General features: G+C 49.7%; 1 protein-coding gene across 8 annotated transcripts in view; it reads right to left on the bottom strand.

The window, feature by feature from the left end:
- The window catches only part of apba2b (amyloid beta (A4) precursor protein-binding, family A, member 2b), a 106,735-nt gene that overhangs the window by 22,921 nt on the left and 63,696 nt on the right, over positions 1-20,118 (bottom strand). For all 8 annotated transcript variants that reach the window (XM_068015672.1, XM_068015664.1, XM_068015671.1 and 5 more), the window contains 3 exons: positions 15,809-15,994; positions 15,150-15,329; positions 14,349-14,561 (listed from right to left, as the gene is read on the bottom strand). In XM_068015672.1, coding sequence (XP_067871773.1) covers positions 14,349-14,561; positions 15,150-15,329; positions 15,809-15,994 — 579 coding nt within the window. The remainder of the gene's footprint in view (positions 1-14,348; positions 14,562-15,149; positions 15,330-15,808; positions 15,995-20,118) is intronic.

Raw genomic sequence — 20,118 nt, 5'->3', positions numbered from 1 at the left:
GAGGGGAGGGAGAGGGGGACTGACGCTCGGAGGAGGGGAGGGAGAGGGGGACTGACGCTCGGAGGAGGGGAGGGAGAGGGGGACTGACGCTCGGAGGAGGGGAGGGAGAGGGGGACTGACGCTCGGAGGAGGGGAGGGAGAGGGGGACTGACGCTCGGAGGAGGGGAGGGAGAGGGGGACTGACGCTCGGAGGAGGGGAGGGAGAGGGGGACTGACGCTCGGAGGAGGGGAGGGAGAGGGGGACTGACGCTCGGAGGAGGGGAGGGAGAGGGGGACTGACGCTCGGAGGAGGGGAGGGAGAGGGGGACTGACGCTCGGAGGAGGGGAGGGAGAGGGGGACTGACACTCGGAGGAGGGGAGGGAGAGGGGGACTGACACTCGGAGGAGGGGAGGGAGAGGGGGACTGACACTCGGAGGAGGGGAGGGAGAGGGGGACTGACACTCGGAGGAGAGGAGGGAGAGGAGGACTGACGCTCGGAGGAGGGGAGCGAGAGGAGGACTGACGCTCGGAGGAGGGGAGGGAGAGGAGGACTGACGCTCGGAGGAGGGAGGGAGAGGAGGACTGACACTCGGAGGAGGGGGACTGACGCTTGGAGGGGGCGAGGGAGAGGGGGACTGACACTCGGAGGAGGGGAGGGAGAGGGGGACTGACACTCGGAGGAGGGGAGGGAGAGGGGACTGACACTCGGAGGAGGGGAGGGAGAGGGGACTGACACTCGGAGGAGGGGGACTGACGCTTGGAGGAGGGGAGGGAGAGGAGGACTGACGCTCGGAGGAGGGAGGGAGAGGGGGACTGACGCTCGGAGGAGGGGAGGGAGAGGGGGACTGACACTCGGAGGAGGGGAGGGAGAGGGGGACTGACACTCGGAGGAGGGGAGGGAGAGGGGGACTGACACTCGGAGGAGGGGAGGGAGAGGGGGACTGACACTCGGAGGAGGGGAGGGAGAGGGGGACTGACACTCGGAGGAGGGGAGGGAGAGGGGGACTGACACTCGGAGGAGGGGAGGGAGAGGGGGACTGACACTCGGAGGAGGGGAGGGAGAGGGGGACTGACACTCGGAGGAGGGGAGGGAGAGGGGGACTGACACTCGGAGGAGGGGAGGGAGAGGGGGACTGACACTCGGAGGAGGGGAGGGAGAGGGGGACTGACACTCGGAGGAGGGGAGGGAGAGGGGGACTGACACTCGGAGGAGGGGAGGGAGAGGGGGACTGACACTCAGAGGAGGGGAGGGAGAGGGGGACTGACACTCGGAGGAAGGGAGGGAGAGGGGGACTGACACTCGGAGGAGGGGAGGGAGAGGGGGACTGACTCTGAGGAGGGGAGGGAGAGGAGGACTGACGCTCGGAGGAGGGGAGGGAGTGGAGGACTGACACTCGGAGGAGGGGAGGGAGAGGGGGACTGACACTCGGAGGAGGGGAGGGAGAGGGGGACTGACACTCGGAGGAGGGGAGGGAGAGGGGACTGACACTCGGAGGAGGGGGACTGACGCTTGGAGGAGGGGAGGGAGAGGGGGACAGACACTCAGAGGAGGGGAGGAAGAGGGGGACTGACGCTTTGAGGAGGGGAGGGAGAGGGGGACTGACACTCGGAGGAGGGGAGGGAGAGGGGGACTGACACTCGGAAGAGGGGGACTGACGCTTGGAGGGGGCAAGGGAGAGGGGGACTGACAGTCGGAGGAGGGGAGGGAGAGGGGGACTGACTCGGAGGAGGGGAGGGAGAGGAGGACTGACGCTCGGAGGAGGGGAGGGAGAGGAGGACTGACACTCGGAGGAGGGGGACTGACGCTTGGAGGGGGCGAGGGAGAGGGGGACTGACACTCGGAGGAGGGGAGGGAGAGGGGGACTGACACTCGGAGGAGGGGAGGGAGAGGGGGACTGACACTCGGAGGAGGGGAGGGAGAGGGGGACTGACACTCGGAGGAGGGGAGGGAGAGGGGGACTGACACTCGGAGGAGGGGAGGGAGAGGGGGACTGACACTCGGAGGAGGGGAAGGAGAGGGGGACTGGCTTTGAGGAGGGGAGGAAGAGGGGGACTGACACTCGGAGGAGGGGAAGGAGAGGGGGACTGACACGGAGGAGGGGAGGGAGAGGGGGACTGACACTCGGAGGAGGGGAGGGAGAGGGGGACTGACACTCGGAGGAGGGGAGGGAGGGGGACTGACACTCAGAGGAGGGGAGGAAGAGGGGGACTGACGCTTTGAGGAGGGGAGGGAGAGGGGGACTGACACTCGGAAGAGGGGGACTGACGCTTGGAGGGGGCGAGGGAGAGGGGGACTGACACTCGGAGGAGGGGAGGGAGAGGGGGACTGACACTCGGAGGAGGGGAGGGAGAGGGGGACTGACACAGAGGAGGGGAGGAAGAGGGGGACTGACGCTTTGAGGAGGGGAGGGAGAGGGGGACTGACACTCGGAGGAGGGGCGGGAGAGGGGGACTGACACTCGGAGGAGGGGCGGGAGAGGGGGACTGACACTCGGAGGAGGGGGACTGACGCTTGGAGGGGGCGAGGGAGAGGGGGACTGACACTCGGAGGAGGGGAGGGAGAGGGGGACTGACAATCGGAGGAGGGGAGGGAGAGGGGGACTGACACGGAGGAGGGGAAGGAGAGGGGGACTGACACACGGAGGAGGGGAGGGAGAGGGGGACTGACACTCGGAGGAGGGGAGGGAGAGGGGGACTGACACTCGGAGGAGGGGAGGAAGAGGGGGACTGACGCTTTGAGGAGGGGAGGGAGAGGGGGACTGACACTCGGAAGAGGGGGACTGACGCTTGGAGGGGGCGAGGGAGAGGGGGACTGACACTCGGAGGAGGGGAGGGAGAGGGGGACTGACAATCGGAGGAGGGGAGGGAGAGGAGGACTGACGCTTTGTGGAGGGGAGGGAGAGGGGGACTGACACTCGGAGGAGGGGAAGGAGAGGGGGACTGACACTCGGAGGAGGGGAAGGAGAGGGGGACTGACACTCGGAGGAGGGGAAGGAGAGGGGGACTGACACTCGGAGGAGGGGAAGGAGAGGGGGACTGACACTCGGAGGAGGGGAAGGAGAGGGGGACTGACACTCGGAGGAGGGGAAGGAGAGGGGGACTGACACTCGGAGGAGGGGAAGGAGAGGGGGACTGACACTCGGAGGAGGGGAAGGAGAGGGGGACTGACACTCGGAGGAGGGGAAGGAGAGGGGGACTGACACTCGGAGGAGGGGAAGGAGAGGGGGACTGACACTCGGAGGAGGGGAGGGAGAGGGGGACTGACACTCGGAGGAGGGGAGGGAGAGGGGGACTGACAATCGGAGGAGGGGAGGGAGAGGGGGACTGACAATCGGAGGAGGGGAGGGGGTTCAGGGCAGGTGGACCACCTGAGAGACCACAATGTCTGTGGTGGGATACATGGGGAAGAGCAATCATTGTATCAGAACGTTTAGACTCGTAAGAGCAAGGACCAATCAAAAGTAGAATGTCTAGATTGGAAGGTGGCTAATTTCAATGGGATGAGAGGGGACCTAACCAGGATAAATGGAACCAAAGCCTGACAGGAAGAATTGTAACTGAATAGTCGGTGATCTTTAAGTTAAATGTTTCAGGTACAGGCTAGGTACATTCCAAAAAGGATGAAAGGTACAGGAACCAAGAACAGGGCTCCTTGGATGATGAGAGAGATAGAGAATATGATGAAACTTAAAAAAATTGTATGATGCAGGTCAGATGAATTCACCAAGCGAGAACCAGGTCAAATTCAATAAGCTGAAAGGGGAAATGAAGAGGAAAATAAGACCAGCAAAGAGAGAATATGAGAATGGAATGGCAGTTAACATAAAAAGGAACCCAAAAATCTTCTACCAGCATGTAAATAGTAAGTGGGCAGTATGAGGCAGGGTGGGCCTATTAGGATCAAAGAGGGTGATATACACTAAGAGGCGCAGGCTAGAACACCTAATGTTACTTAACCAGTGTTTTGGAGGGAAGAGGATGCTGACAAAATTAAGAGGCGGGTAGGACTGGAAAGGCTGGCTATTGTTGAATCTAAGGCGGGAGGAGTGCACTGTCTTTTCCAGTTTCACTTCTCCACAGGTCACAACATATATTTAAATGTTTACCAGTGACCGATATGGTCAATCATATACTCTGTTCTTTATCCCAGAATAAAATACACCAACCAGATTTCTTTAATAAACAACAAAGTTATCTGTTTATTATAAAACAAGACTCATCCAGTAATGAAGCAAAGCATTAACACAGATTGAAATATCAAAGTTCATTTTTCAAATGCCCCACACACACACACACACACAGGAAAAAATATTTAAAATTCTTTCTGCAGAGGCCTTTTACAAAAAAAAGGCAAAAAAATTATTTCTTTGGCCAAATACTTGCTAATTCTTAGAGGAAAAAAATGAGAAGATATGGAAGGATGTCAGTTGTCCAGGTAACGGAGAGGGGTCACTGGGATCTTTTCAGAAGCAATTCGTTCTGGAGACAGTCTGGTAGGCTTTCCAAAAGAAATGTAGCATCAGGGGTTTCAGTTATCACACTCTGGATCCGCAGGGTTTTTTCAAAGAGGTAGAGAAAGAGGAGCTGACACACTGGATTTCTCAGTGTCTCTAGAAAAATGAGCTGAGGGTTCTTTTCAGCAGGTGACAAAACCAACTGCTTTTTTAACACTGTCCACACCCCAACTGAACCAAAACAATATCTCAGAAGCAAAACCACCTCCTGACCCTCATAAATCTTGACATGTCACTTCTCTGTAAACATCTTCCCAAGTCACCAAGGTTTCTGTTGTTTATTGAGCTTAAGGCATGTGATATCCAGTAAAGGTTAGTTTCAAACAAGACCTCTCAGTGTCCTTTCAACAAAAAAAGTCCAGCATCTATAAAATCTTCAGTCTTTCAAAAAGAATCCATTTCTACACTTTAAAGATGAATCCTCAAAAAATATTTAACAAAAAAATAGAAGCACTTTCATAACTATGGCTATGGAGTGGATAAGTCGCCTGGTCCAGACGGCTTACATCCAAGGCTGCTGAACGAAGTGGCGATGGACATAGCGGAAGTGTTTACCATAATCTTCCAATCCTCCCCAGGGGAATGTGCCAGAGGATTGGAGAGTGGGAAATGTGACACCCTTATTCAAGAAAGGGTCTAAAGACATTCCTAGTAACTACAGGCGAGTCAGTTTAACATCAGTGGTCGGTAAGATTTTAGAAACAATCAGGGAAAAAATTAACAGGCACTTGGAGAGGTTTGAGCAAATTAAGGATAGTCAGCACGGATTTGTAAAAGGCAGATTGTGCTTAACTAATCTAATTGAATTTTTTGATGAAGAGGAAGTTCATGAAGGGAATGCGGCGGATAGTGTTTATTTGGATTTTAAGAAAGCATTTGACAAAGTAGCACATAAAAGGCTGTTGAACAAAATTTTTTGAGGCTTATGGAATGGGAGGGTCAGCGACACCTTGGATACAAAATTTGCTTAAGGACAAAAAAACAGCAAATTGTGATAAATGGTTATTTTTCAGACTGGAGGATGGGATATAGTGGTGCTCCCCAAGGGTCAGTGCTAGGACCAGTGCTTTTTTTGATATGGCTTAGATATTTAATTAGAAGGTAACATTTCAAAATTTGCCCATAATACCAAACTTGGAGGAGTAGCAAACAGCAAAGATGATACGAATCGACTACAAAAGGACCTGGCCAGCATAATAGGCAGACAAATGGGAAATGGAATTTAGTACAGAGAAGTGTGAGATGATGCATTTTGGCAGAAGGGATAGGGGAAAGGCCATGCAGACTTAATTGGACAGTTCTAAAGAGTGTGCAGGGACAGAGGGACCTGGGGATCCATGTACGAACATACATAAGAACATACGGATTAGGAGGAGTAGGCCACTCGGCCCCTCGAGCCTGCTCCGCCATTCAATAAGTTCATGGCTGAACTGATTACTCCACAGTTCCAACTACCCCCGATAACCTTCCACCCCCCCTTGCTTATCAAGAATATATCTACCTCTGCCTTCAAAATATTCAAAGACTCTGCTTCCACTGCCTTTTGAGGAAGAGAATTCCAAAGACTCACGACCCTCAGAGAAATAATTTCTTTTCATCTCGTCTTAAATGGGTGACGCCTTATTTTTAAACAGTGACCCCTAGTTCTAGATTCTCTCACAAGGAGAAACATCCTTTCCACATCCACCCTGTCAAGACCCCTCAGGATCTTATATGTTTCAATCAGGTTGCCTCTTACTCTTCTAAACTCCAGCGGATACAAGCCTACCCTGTCCAATCTTTCCTCGTAAGACACTTTCCCACATTATACTCCATTTGCCAGGTCTTTGCCCACTCACATAACGCATCTATATCCCTTTGCAGCCTCCTTATGTCCTCTTCACGAGTTACTTTCCTGCCTATCTTTGCGTCATCAGCAAATTTAGCAACCATACCTTCAGTCCGTTCATCTAAGTCATTTATATAAATTGTAAAATGTTGAGGCCCCAGCACTGATCCCTGTGGTACACCACTCATTACATCCTGCCAACCAGAAAATGACCCATTTATGCCTGCTCTCTGTTTCCTGTTAGCTAGCCAATCTTCCACCCATGCCAATAAGTTATCCTCTACGTCATAAGCTTTTATTTTCTGCAATAACCTTTCATGTGGCACCTTATCAAATGCCTTCTGGAAATCTAAGTTCAATACATCCATCGGTTCCCCTTTATCCACAGCACATGTAACTCCCTCAAAGAACTTCAAGAAATTGGTAAAACCATGTTGACTCTGCCTGTTTACCTTGAATTTTTCTAAATGCTCTGCTATAACATCTTTAATAATAGCTTCTAACATTTTCCCTAAGACAGATGTTAAGCTAACTGGCCTGTAGTTTCCTGCTTTCTGTCTCCCTCCCTTTTTGAATAAAGGAGTTACATTCACTTTTTTCCAATCTAACGGAACCTTCCCCGAATCTAGGGAATTTTGTAAAATTAAAACTAATGCATCAACTATCTGACTAGCCACTTCTTTTAAGACCCTAGGATGAAGTCCATCAGGACCCGGGGACTTGTCAGCCCACAGCTCCAACATTTAATTCAGTATCACTTCCCTGGTGATTGTAAATTTTCTTGAGTTCCTCCCTCCCTTCCATTTCCTGACTTAGAGTTAATTCTGGGATGTTACTTGTATCCTCAATAGTGAAAACCGATGCAAAATCTGTTCAATTCATCTGCCATCTCCTTATTATCCATTATTAATTCTCCAGACTCACTTTCTACAGGAGCAACGCTCACTTTGTTAACTCTTCTTTTTTTAAATATCTATGGAAACTCTTACTATCTGTTTTTATATTTTTAGCTAGCTTTCTCTCATACACTAATTTGATCTTCCTTATCAATCTTTGAGTCATTCTTTGCTGTTTTTTATATTCTGTCCAAACTTCTGACCTGCCTCCCATCTTTGTGCAAATATAGACATTTTCTTTAAGTTTGATACGATCTTTAACTGTTTAGTTAACCACGGATGGTGGGTCCCACCCTTGGAATTTTTATTTCTTGTTGACATGTATCTATTTTGTGTATTCTGAAATATCCCCTTAAATGTCTGCCACTGCATCTCTATTGATCTGTCCCTTAACCTAATTTGCCAGTTCACTTTAACTAGCTCTGCTTTCATGCCTCATAATTGCCCTTATTTAAGTTTAAAATACTAGTCTCGGACCCACTCTTCTCTCCCTCAAACTGAATGTAAAATTCAATCATTGATGATTGCTGTTACCTAGGGGTGCCTTAACTATTCTTTTTCTTTGGGCCTCCTTATCTCGAGAGACAATGGATACGCGCCTGGAGGTGGTCAGTGGTTTGTGAAGCAGCGCCTGGAGTGGCTATAAAGGCCAATTCTGGAGTGACAGGCTCTTCCACAGGTGCTGCAGAGAAATTTGTTTGTTGGGGCTGTTGCACAGTTGGCTCTCCCCTTGCGCCTCTGTCTTTTTTCCTGCCAACTACTAAGTCTCTTCGACTCGCCACAATTTAGCCCTGTCTTTATGGCTGCCCGCCAGCTCTGGCGAATGCTGGCAACTGACTCCCACGACTTGTGATCAATGTCACACGATTTCATGTCGCGTTTGCAGACGTCTTTATAACGGAGACATGGACGGCCGGTGGGTCTGATACCAGTGGCGAGCTCGCTGTACAATGTGTCTTTGGGGATCCTGCCATCTTCCATGCGGCTCACATGGCCAAGCCATCTCAAGCGCCGCTGACTCAGTAGTGTGTATAAGCTGGGGATGTTGGCCGCTTCAAGGACTTCTGTGTTGGAGATATAGTCCTGCCACCTGATGCCAAGTATTCTCCGAAGGCAGCGAAGATGGAATGAATTGAGACGTCGCTCTTGGCTGGCATACGTTGTCCAGGCCTCGCTGCCGTAGAGCAAGGTACTGAGGACACAGGCCTGATACACTCGGACTTTTGTGTTCCGTGTCAGTGCGCCATTTTCCCACACTCTCTTGGCCAGTCTGAACATAGCAGTGGAAGCCTTACCCATGCGCTTGTTGATTTCTGCATCTAGAGACAGGTTACTGGTGATAGTTGAGCCTAGGTAGGTGAACTCTTGAACCACTTCCAGAGCGTGGTCGCCAATATTGATGGATGGAGCATTTCTGACATCCTGCCCCATGATGTTCGTTTTCTTGAGGCTGATGGTTAGGCCAAATTCATTGCAGGCAGACGCAAACCTGTCGATGAGACTCTGCAGGCATTCTTCAGTGTGAGATGTTAAAGCAGCATCGTCAGCAAAGAGGAGTTCTCTGATGAGGACTTTCCGTACTTTGGACTTCGCTCTTAGACGGGCAAGGTTAAACAACCTGCCCCCTGATCTTGTGTGGAGGAAAATTCCTTCTTCAGAGGATTTGAACGCATGTGAAAGCAGCAGGGAGAAGAAAATCCCAAAAAGTGTGGGTGCGAGAACACAGCCCTGTTTCACACCACTCAGGATAGGAAAGGGCTCTGATGAGGAGCCACCATGTTGAATTGTGCCTTTCATATTGTCATGGAATGAGGTGATGATACTTAGTAGCTTTGGTGGACATCCGATCTTTTCTAGTAGTCTGAAGAGACCACGTCTGCTGACGAGGTCAAAGGCTTTGGTGAGATCAATGAAAGCAATGTAGAGGGGCATCTGTTGTTCACGGCATTTCTCCTGTATCTGACGAAGGGAGAACAGCATGTCAATAGTCGATCTCTCTGCACGAAAGCCACACTGTGCCTCAGGGTAGACGCGCTCGGCCAGCTTCTGGAGCCTGTTCAGAGCGACTCGAGCAAAGACTTTCCCCACTATGCTGAGCAGGGAGATTCCACGGTAGTTGTTGCAGTCACCGCGGTCACCTTTGTTTTTATAGAGGGTGATGATGTTGGCATCGCGCATGTCCTGGGGTACTGCTCCCTCGTCCCAGCACAGGCATAGCAGTTCATGTAGTGCTGAGAGTATAGCAGGCTTGGCACTCTTGATTATTTCAGGGGTAATGCTGTCCTTCCCAGGGGCTTTTCCGCTGGCTAGGGAATCAATGGCATCACTGAGTTCCGATTTGGTTGGCTGTATGTCCAGCTCATCCATGACTGGTAGAGGCTGGGCTGCATTGAGGGCAGTCTCAGTGACAGCATTCTCCCTGGAGTACAGTTCTAGGTAGTGCTCAACCCAGCGGTCCATCTGTTTGCGTTGGTCAGTGATTATGTCCCCCGATTTAGATTTGAGGGGGGTGATCTTCTTGATGGTTGGCCCAAGAGCTCTCTTCATGCCATCATACATTCCTCTGATGTTTCCGGTGTCTGAGGCCAGCTGAATATGACTGCATAGGTGTTGCCAGTAGTCGTTTGCGCAACGCCTAGCTGTTCTTTGTGCAGTACTTCTGGCTGCTTTAAGTGCTGCGGATGTTAAATCGCTGGGGGCTTTCTTGTAGTTCAAAAGTGCAATGCGCTTAGCGGCTATGACAGGTTCCAGCTCTTCATTATGAGATTGAAACCAGTCTGCATTTCTCTTCGCACTTTTGCCGTAGGTGGTCAAAGCTGACTCATAGATGGCGTCTCTGATGTGGGCCCACTTGGTCTCAGCATCCCCTGTGGGAGTGTTCTGAAGGGCTGTTACAAGTGAATTTAGAAATTTTTGTAACAGCTGTGGGTGAGAAATTCTGCTCGTGTTGATGCGCGGGTGGCCCTTCTGCTTGGAATGATGCAACTTCTTTGGTCTGAGTCTAACCTTGCTGCACACCAGGGAGTGGTCGGTGTCGCAGTCCGCACTGTGGAAGCTGCGTGTGATTTGAACACTGTTTAAGGCGGCTCGCCTTGTGACAATGAGGTCTAGCTGGTGCCAACGACGTGATCTTGGGTGCCTCCATGAAACCTGGTGACAGGGTTTAGTGTGAAAGAACGAGTTGGTGATGCAGAGGTTATGATAGGTACACAACTCAAGCAGTCTCTGCCCGTTCTCATTCATCCTTCCAACGCCATAGCGCCCAAGGCAGGAGGGCCATGAGTCATGGTCGGCCCTGGTCGGCCTTAACTATGAGGTCATTAATTAATCCTATCTCGTTGCACAATACCAGGTCTACTATAGCCTGCTCTCTGGTTGGCTCCAGAATGTACTATTCTAAGAAATTATCCTGAAAACATTCTACGTACCCCTCATCCAGGCTAACTCTGCCCATCTGATTTTTCTAGTGTGTATGTAGATTAAAATCTCCATAATTATCGCTGTACCTTTCTGACAAGCTATTATTTCTTCCTTTATACCCTGTCCAACACTGTGGTTAACGTTAGGTGGCCTGTACACCACTCTCACAAGTGACTTCTTGCCTTCATGATTTCTCATCTCTACTCAAACTGCTTCTACATCCTGGTCTCCTGAACTTAAGTCATCCCTCTCTATTGTGCTAATACCATCATTAATTGTTAGAGCTGCCCCTCCACCTTTTCCTAGCTTCCTGTCCTTCCTATGTGCCATGTACCTTCAATATTCAGGTCCCAGTCTACTTATTTATTTATTTGTGCTCTCAGTTCATCTGTTTTGTTTCAAATGTTACATCAACCTTTGAAGGTGGCAGGACATAGAGAGATTGGTTAGTAAAGCATATGGGATCTTGAGCTTCATAAGTAGAGGCGTTGAGTAGAACAGCAGGGAAGTTATGCTGAACCTTTATAAAGCTCTGGTTAGGCCACAACTAGAACATTGCACCCAGTTCTGGTCACTACACAGAATAAACGTTCACATAACTTCCTTGCTTTTGTACTCTGTGCCTCTATTTAAGGATATGAGTGTCCTTGAGATGGTACAGAGGAAATTTACCAGAATGGTTCCAGGGATGAGGAATTTTAGCTACAAGGTTAGGTTGGTGAAGCTGAGGTTGTTCTCCTTGGAGCAAAGGAGATTGAGGGGAGATTATGATAGGTTTGGATAAGGTAAGCAAAGCAAAGATGTTAAGGGAATAAAAGCAAAATACTGCGGATGCTGGAAATCTGAAATAAAAACAAGAAATGCTGGAACCACTCAGCAGGTCTGGCAGCATCTGTGGAAAGAGAAGCAGAGTTAACGTTTCGGGTCAGTGACCCTTCATCGGAACTGACAAATATTAGAAAAGTCACAGGTTATAAGCAAGTGAGGTGGGGGTGGGGCAAGAGATAACAAAGGAGGTCCAGATTGGACCAGGCCACATAGCTGACCAAAAGGTCACGGAGCAAAGGCCAAACAATATGTTAATGGTGTGTTGAAAGACAAAGCATTAGTACAGATTAGCTGTTAATACACTGAATATTGAACAGCAGCAAGTGCAAACCTGAAAAAAAACAGTGGGTAAGCAAACTGAACAAACTAAGATGAAATGAACTAAATGCAAAAACAAAAAGATTGTAAAAAATGTGAAAAAGAATGTAAAAAAAAGGAAGAAAAAAATAACTAAAAATGAAAGTAAAATGGGGGGCTGTCATGCTCTGAAATTATTGAACTCAATGTTCAGTCCGGCAGGCTGTAGTGTGCCTAATCGGTAGATGAGATGCTGTTCCTCGAGCTTGCGTTGATGTTCACTGGAACACTACAGCAATCCCAGGACAGAGATGTGAGCATGAGAGCAGGGGGGAGTGTTGAAATGGCAAGCAACCGGAAGCTCAGGGTCCTGCTTGCGGACTGAGCGGAGATGTTCCGGAAAGCGGTCACCCAGTCTGCGCTTGGTCTCCCCAATGTAGAGGAGACCACACTGTGAGCAGCGAATACAGTATACTACATTGATGTTAAGGGATATGGGCCAAAGGCCAGTATATGGAGTTAGGCCGCAGATCAGCCATGATCTCATTGAATGGCGGGACAGGCTCGAGGGGCTGAATGGCCTACCCCTGTTCCTATCTTCCTATGAAAAACTGTTCCCATTAGCTGATGCTACAAGGACTAGGAGACACAGATTTAAGGCTGCTAAGTAAGGCAAGGGAGGAGATAGCAGGGGCTCTGACACAAATTTTCAAATCCTCTCTGACCACAGGAGAGGTGCCAGAGGACTGGAGGACAGCGAATGTGGTACCATTATTCAAGAAGGGGAGCAGGGATAAACCAGGTAATTACAGGCCAGTGAGTCTAATATCAGTGGTAGGGAAACTATTGGAAAAAGTTCTGAGGAACAGGATTAATCTCCACTTGGAAAGGCAGGGATTAATCAGGGATAGTCAGCATGGCTTTGTCAGAGGGAGATCGTGTCTAACAAACTTGACTGAATTTTTCGAGGATGTGACTAGGTGTGTAGATGAGGGTAAAGCTGTTGATGTAGCCTACATGGACTTCAGTAAGGCTTTTGATAAAGTCCCGCATGGGAGATTGGTCAAGAAGGTAAGAGCTCATGGGATCCAGGGCAATTTGGCAAATTGGATCCAAAATTGGCTTACTGGCAGGAGGCAGAGGGTGATGGTCGAGGGTTGTTTTTGTGATGACACAAAAATTGGTGGTGTCGTAAACAGTGAGGAGGAAAGCCGTAGATTACGGGACAATATAGATGGGCTGGTAAGTTGGGAAGAGCAGCGGCAGATTGAATTTAATCCTGAGACGTGTGAGGTGATGCATTTTGGGAGGACTAACAAGGCAAGGGAATATACAATGGATGGAAGGACCCTAGGAAGTACAGAAGGTCAGAGGGACCTTGGTGTACTTGTCCATAGTTCACTGAAGGCAGCAGCACAGGTAGATAAGGTGGTTAGGAAGGCATGCGGGATACGTGCCTTTATTAGCCGAGGCATAGAATATAAGAGCAGGGAGGTTATGATGGAGCTGTATAAAATGCTAGTTAGGCCACAGCTGGAGCACTGTGTACAGTTCTGGTCACCACACTATAGGAAGGATGTGATTGCACTGGAGAAGGTGCAGAGGAGATTCACCAGGATGTTGCCTGGGCTGGAGCATTTCAGCTATGAAGATAGGCTTGGGGTTGTTTTCCTTCGAGCAGAGAAGGCTCAGGGGGGATCTGATTGAGGTATACAAAATTATGAGGGGCAGTGATAGGATAGATGGGAAGAAACTTTTTCTCTTTGCGGAGGTGTCAATAACCAGGGGGCATAGATTTAAGGTAAGGGGCAGGAGGTTTAGATGGGATTTGAGGAAAAATGTTTTCACCCAGAAGGTGGTTGGAATCTGGAACACACTGCCTGAAGAGGTGGTAGAGGCAGGAACCCTCACAACATTTAACAAGTATTTAGATGAGCACTTGAAGTGCCATAACATACAAGGCTACAGACCAAGTGCTGGAAAATGGGATTTGAATAGTTAGGTGCTTGATGGCCGGCACGGACATGATGGGCCTGTTTCTGTGCTGTATAACTATGACTAAGAAATGCAGAGGGAATGAGAGGAAGCGCCTTTTTATGCTGTGAGTGGGTATGACCTGGAAATTGCTGCCTACGACGGTGGTGAAAGCAGAGACGATCAATGATTTCAAAAGGAAACTGAATGGGTGCTTGAAGGATATAAACTTGCAGGACTATGGGGATAGAGCAGGAGATTGGGACTGACTAGATTGCTCGACAGAGAGCTGGCATGAATTCAATGGGCGCAATGGCCTCCTTCTGTGCTGTAAATGATGCTCTGCTGGAATGGTGGTGTGGGGAGAGGTGGGTGAGGGACACACAGTTGGGCGGTGGGGGGAGGGGTTCAGGGTCACATCAATTATCCTCTCTCTCCCAGACTGGGCTTTAAGCTGAGTTACACCTCCCACCAACTCCCCAGTACACATGACCACCTCCCCACTTCCCACTGCTGCTGTTCCACCCACTCCCCATTCTCCCCCCACCTCGATGTTGCTGCTAACGATGAGTTACACCAAGTTACAATACAATTATCATTCCGGGCAGTACCTTAATGATTCCTTGGCAGGTGGTGAGTGGGAGACCCACTAGACTGGTGCCATTGATGGACATTATCTGGTCCCCAATACTGAGCCTCCCCGAGCGGGCTGCAGGTCCTCCATTCATCATGTTTGCCAGAATGACCGTGGGCAGGATTGAGCCCCATCCCGACTCCACAATCACAACCCCAAAGATCTCCCCTTTCAGCTTCTCAACTTGTAGCTGTGAAAACAGTGAAGAGAGCAAACCCCAAGGTTACTGGTGAAGGTATCAGTAATGAGTCCGTCACAGAAAACCCACATCATCACTCACAACCCATCAATAACAGCAACATCGCGGGGAGGGAGTGTGTACACATTTGGAGGGGAGGGGTGGGGGCAGTGTGTAACGGGGAGGGGTGGATCGTGTATACCGGGGGGTGGGTGCTGTGTGTATTAGGGGAACGGGGTTGGGGGCGAAGGGAGAGGAATGTGTACTGTGGGGGTGGGGGGGGGAAGTCAGTACCAGGGGTGGAGAGTGTGTACGCGGGGGAAGGGGGGAGGAGTGTGTACGGGGGTGGAGAGTGTGTACGGGGGTGCTGTGTGTGTCGGGGGAGGGGGGAATGTGTACCGAGGTTGTAGGCGGGTGGAGATTGTATTCCAGGGGAGCTGGGGAGTGTGAACCAGGGGGAACGGATGAGCGTGTACCGAGGGGAAGGTGGAGGGGGGGGCGGTGTTTACTGGGGAAGGGTGATTGGAGGGGGAGGGGGGAGCAAGTGTGCATACAGGGGGAATGGGGGCAAGACACATGTACCATGCACAAGTAACTCACCTCTTTACAATTGGCAGAGTTGGAGAAATGGACGAGGTCGTCGTTGTACATCTCCTGCGTGTTGATGATGTCACTGTACTCCTTCTGGCTCAGGTCCTCAGGGTTAATCCCATTGGCTCGCAGGAACTCTTGGTAGGCAACACTAAAGGCCTGTCCAATGGACTGAGCTATCAGTTGTGCCTGCACAAGGTACAAGGCACATTACTGAAGACAATATTAACACAATAGTTAAGCATTTCACAGCCTCAGTGAGTTTGAGTGCTTGTCTGATGTGATACTGAGTCACACTGAGCAGAAGGGGCAGCTTCGATCCCTGGTCTGCATTTGCTCAGCCACTCATTTGACAACTTATAAAATATTTAATGAGCGGCAGTGTGAATTCCCCAATAATTACACCTGTAAGGAACAGGCCGTCTCCCTGAAAGCGCTGCAGCAGCTACACACAGCTCTCCACGTGGCCTGTTCAGGTTCTGTAAAATCAAACAGCATTCAAGGTCTTCATCACTGTCTGAAAATGTGGCTATGAGGCCCAATACCCTGTGGGTAAACACACAGTCAACACCCAGTGTCTGTACTGAGGCCGCAGTGTGCTCACTACCTGTGGAGCTGTAACCAAGCTCATCAGGAGATGGTACGGGAAAAGCATCTCTTATACTCACATCCTCGGACTCAAAGACGTGACACACCATCTTGTACTGTTTCTTGGTCTCCTGGCTCCCGGGTGTGGTCTCAATACAATCCTGGGAGGCCGCCCTTGGCACACGCCGCCGCGCCATCAGAACAACAATATTCCCGATATCTGCTATGTATGAGATTGTGCGAAGTGCATGGTCCATCATTGGCTCCTGGAACAGGCGATACATCAAAATTAGACCCTTAATCACAGCCCTTAATCAATAGGGTTAGAGATACATCAGAACCGTTCAACCTGCAGATCCCACTCGCTGGAAACAGGGCTCAGGCGAACATGTGTGCAGGAAGTGTCTCCAGCTGCAGCTACTTGAAATCCGCGTTTCGGATCTGGAGTGACGGCTGGAGACACTGTGGAGCATCCGCGAGGCTGAGATTATCATAGATAGCACGTACAGGGAGGTGGTCACAATGCAGGTGAAGACTGCTTAGGCAGAAAGGGAATGAGTGACTGCCAGGCAGAGTAGAAGAACTAGGCAGGTAGTGCAGGAGTCCCCGGGGTCCATCTCCCCCTCTCACAGATTTTCCACTTTGGATACTGCTGAGGGAGATAGTTTCTCAGGAGAATGAGCAAGAGCCAAATCTGTGGCACCACGGGTGGCTCAGCTGCACAGGAGGGTAGGAAAAGGAGTGGGAGCTATAGTGATAGGGGATTCTTTCGTAAGGGGTACAGATAGGCATTTCTGTGGCCGCAAAGGTGACTCCAGGATGGTACGTTGCCTCCCTGGTGCTCGGGTCAAGGATGTCACGGAGTGGCTGCAGGACATTCTGAAGGGGGAGGGTGAACAGTCAGAGGTCGTGGTACACATTGGTATCAACAACATAGGTAGAAAGAGGGATGAGGTCCTGCAACACGAATTTAGGGAGCGAAGTAGCAGATTAAAAAGCAGGACCTCAAAGATTGGAATCTCTGGATTACTCCCGGTGCCACGTGCTGGTGAGTATAGGAATAGGAGGATAGAGCAGATGAATACGTGGCTGAGGAGATGGTGCAGGAGGGAGGGCTTTAGTTTCCTGGATCACTGGGACTATTTCTGGCAAAGGTGGGACCTGTACAAGTTGGACGGGTTGCACCTGAACCAGAACAGGACCAACATCCTTGCTGGGAGGTTTGCTAGGGCTGTTGAGGGGGTTTAAACTAATTTGGCAGGGGGATGGGCTACAGAGTGGAGATACAGTAGGGGTGATGCACAGCCAAATATAGAAGAGAAACAGAGTCAGTCTGGAAGGCAGAGCAAATATAGACCTGTTAAGGCACAAGTGAAAAATGCAAGTCTGGATTGCATCTATTTTAATGCAAGGAGTCTTACTAGTAAGGCTGATGAATTGAGGGCATTGATTAGCACATGGCATTATGATATTATTGCTATCACAGATAAATGGTTGAGGGAAGGGCAGGACTGACAGCTCAATATTCCAGGGTATAGAATCTTCAGACGTTATAGGGGAGGGTGTAAAAGAGGAGGTGGCATTGCACTGTTGATCAAGGAGTCAATTACTGCAGTAAGGAGGGATGATATCTTAGAAGGTTCCTTAAAAGCGGCCATATGGGTAGAACTTAAAAACAAAAAGGTGGCAAATCACTTGGCTGGGAGTGTACTACAGGACTCCAAACAGTCAGGGAGAGATAGAGGAGCATATATGTAGGCAAATCTCAGACAGGTGTAAAAATAATAGGGTAATAATAGTAGGGGATTTCAACTTCCCTAATATTAACTGGGATAGACTTAGTGCAAAAGGCTTAAAGGGGGCAGAATTCTTAAAATGCATAAAGGAGAGCTTTTTGAGCCAGTACGTAGAAAGTTCTACAAGAGAAGGGGCAGTACTGGACCTAATCCTAGGGAATGAACTGGACAAGTGGCAGAAGTGTCAGTGGGGGAGCATATCAGGGATAATGGCCATAACTCTAAGATTTAAGGTAGTTATGGAAAAGGACAACGACGGACCAGAAATAAAGGTACTGAATTGGGGGAAGGCCGATTTCAGTATGTAAAACAGGATCTGGCCAAAGTGGACTGGGAGCAGCTAGGAAAGTCTACACCAGACCAGCGGGAGTCATTCAAAGAGGAAATAGTGAGAGTTCAGAGCCAACATGTACCCGTTAAGGTGAAGTGTAGGACCAACAAGTCTAGGGAACCCTGGATGTCAAGGGATATAGAGGATTGGATCAGGAAAAAAAAGGAGGCTTATGGCAGATTCAGAGTGCTGAAAACAACGGAGGCCCAAGAGGAGTATAGAAAGTATAGGGGGGCACTTAAAAAAGTAATTAAGAGAGCAAAGAGGGGACATGAAAAAACACTGGTGGGCAAGATAAAGGAAAATCCTAGGGCATTTTATTATATTAAGGGCAAGAGGATGACCAGGGAAAGAGTAGGGCCCATTAGGGACCGAAGTGGCAATCTGTGTGTGGAGCCGGAGGATATAGGTGAGGTTTTAAATGATTACTTTTCATCTGTGTTCACTATGGAGAAGGATAATGGAGGTGTAGAGATCAGGGAGGGGGATTGTGATATACTTGAACATATTAGCATTGAAAGGGAGGAAGTATTAGCTGTTTTAGCGGGCTTAAAAGTGGATAAATCCCCAGGCCCAGACGAGATATATCCCAGGCTGTTGTGAGGCAAGGGAGGAGATAGCAGGGGCTCTGACACAAATTTTCAAATCCTCTCTGGCCACAGGAGAGGTACCAGAGGATTGGAGGACAGCGAATGTGGTACCATTATTCAAGAAGGGTAGCAAGGATAAGCCAGGTAATTACAAGCCAGTGAGTCTAACATCAGTGGTAGGGAAACTATTGGAAAAAATTCTGAGGGACAGGATTAATCTCCACTTGGAGAGACAGGGATTAATCAGGGATAGTCAGCTTTGTCAGGGGAAGATCGTGTCTAAATAACTTGATTGAATTTTTCAAGGAGGTGATTAGATGTGTAGATGAGGGTAAAGCAGTTGATGTCGTCTACATGGACTTCAGTAAGACTTTTGATAAGGTCCCACATGGGAGATTGGTTAAGAAGGTAAGAGCCCATGGGATCCAGGGCAGTTTGGCAAATTGGATCCAAAATTGGCTTAGTGGCAGGAGGCAGAGGGTGATGGTCAAGGATTGTTTTTGCGAATGGAGGCCTGTGACCAGTGGTGTACTGCAGGGATTGGTGCTGGGACCCTTGCTGTTTGTAGTGTACATGAATGATTTAGACGTGAATATAGGAGGTATGATCAGTAAGTTCGCAGATGACACAAAAATTGGTGGTGCCGTAAATAGTGAGGAGGAAAGCCTTAGATTACAGGACGATATAGATGGGCGGAGCAATGGCAAATGGAATTTAATCCTGAGAAGTGTGAGGTGATGCATTTTGGGAGGACTAACAAGGGTGGCACAGTGGCGAGGGTGGCACAGTGGCGCAGTGGTTAGCACCGCAGCCTCACAGCTCCAGGGACCCGGGTTCGATTCCGGGTACTGCCTGTGTGGAGTTTGCAAGTTCTCCCTGTGTCTGCGTGGGTTTTCTCCGGGTGCTCCGGTTTCCTCCCACAGCCAAAGACTTGCAGGTTGATAGGTAAATTGGCCATTGTAAATTGCCCCTAGTATAGGTAGGGAAATATAGGGACAGGTGGGGATGTTTGGTAGGAATATGGGATTAGTGTAGGATTAGTATAAATGGGTGGTTGATGTTCGGCACAGACTCGGTGGGCCGAAGGGCCTGTTTCAGTGCTGTATCTCTAAAAAAAAAAGGCAAGGGAATATACAATGGATGGTAGGACCGTAGGAAGTACTGAAGGTCACAGGGACCTTGGTGTACTTGTCCATAGATCACTGAAGGCAGCAGCACAGGTAGATAAGGTGGTTAGGAAGGCATACTGAAATCTGAAATAAAAACAAGAAATGCTTGAACCACTCAGCAGGTCTGGCAGCATCTGTGGAAAGAGAAGCAGATCGTGTTTTTGGGATCCTTAATGGGGAGGGGGAGCAGCCCCAAGTCGTGGTCCACATAGGCACCAACGACATAGGTAGGAAGAGAGATGGGGATTTAAGGCAGAAATTCAGGGAGCTAGGGTGGAAGCTTAGAGCGAGAACAAACAGAGTTGTTATCTCTGGGTTATTGCCCGTGCCACGTGATAGCGAAGCGAGGAATAGGGAGAGAGAGGAGTTGAACACGTGGCTGCAAGGATGGTGCAGGAGGGAGGGTTATGGTTTCCTGGATAATTGGGGCTCTTTCTGGGGTAGGTGGGACCTCTACAAACAGGATGGTCTTCACCTGAACCAGAGGGGTACCAATATCCTGGG

The sequence above is a fragment of the Heterodontus francisci genome, chromosome 35, assembly GCF_036365525.1.
Source record: "Heterodontus francisci isolate sHetFra1 chromosome 35, sHetFra1.hap1, whole genome shotgun sequence".
Lineage (NCBI taxonomy): Eukaryota > Metazoa > Chordata > Chondrichthyes > Heterodontiformes > Heterodontidae > Heterodontus > Heterodontus francisci.
Note: the sequence above shows the minus strand (reverse complement) of the source record. Positions and strands in the feature narration are given on the sequence as shown.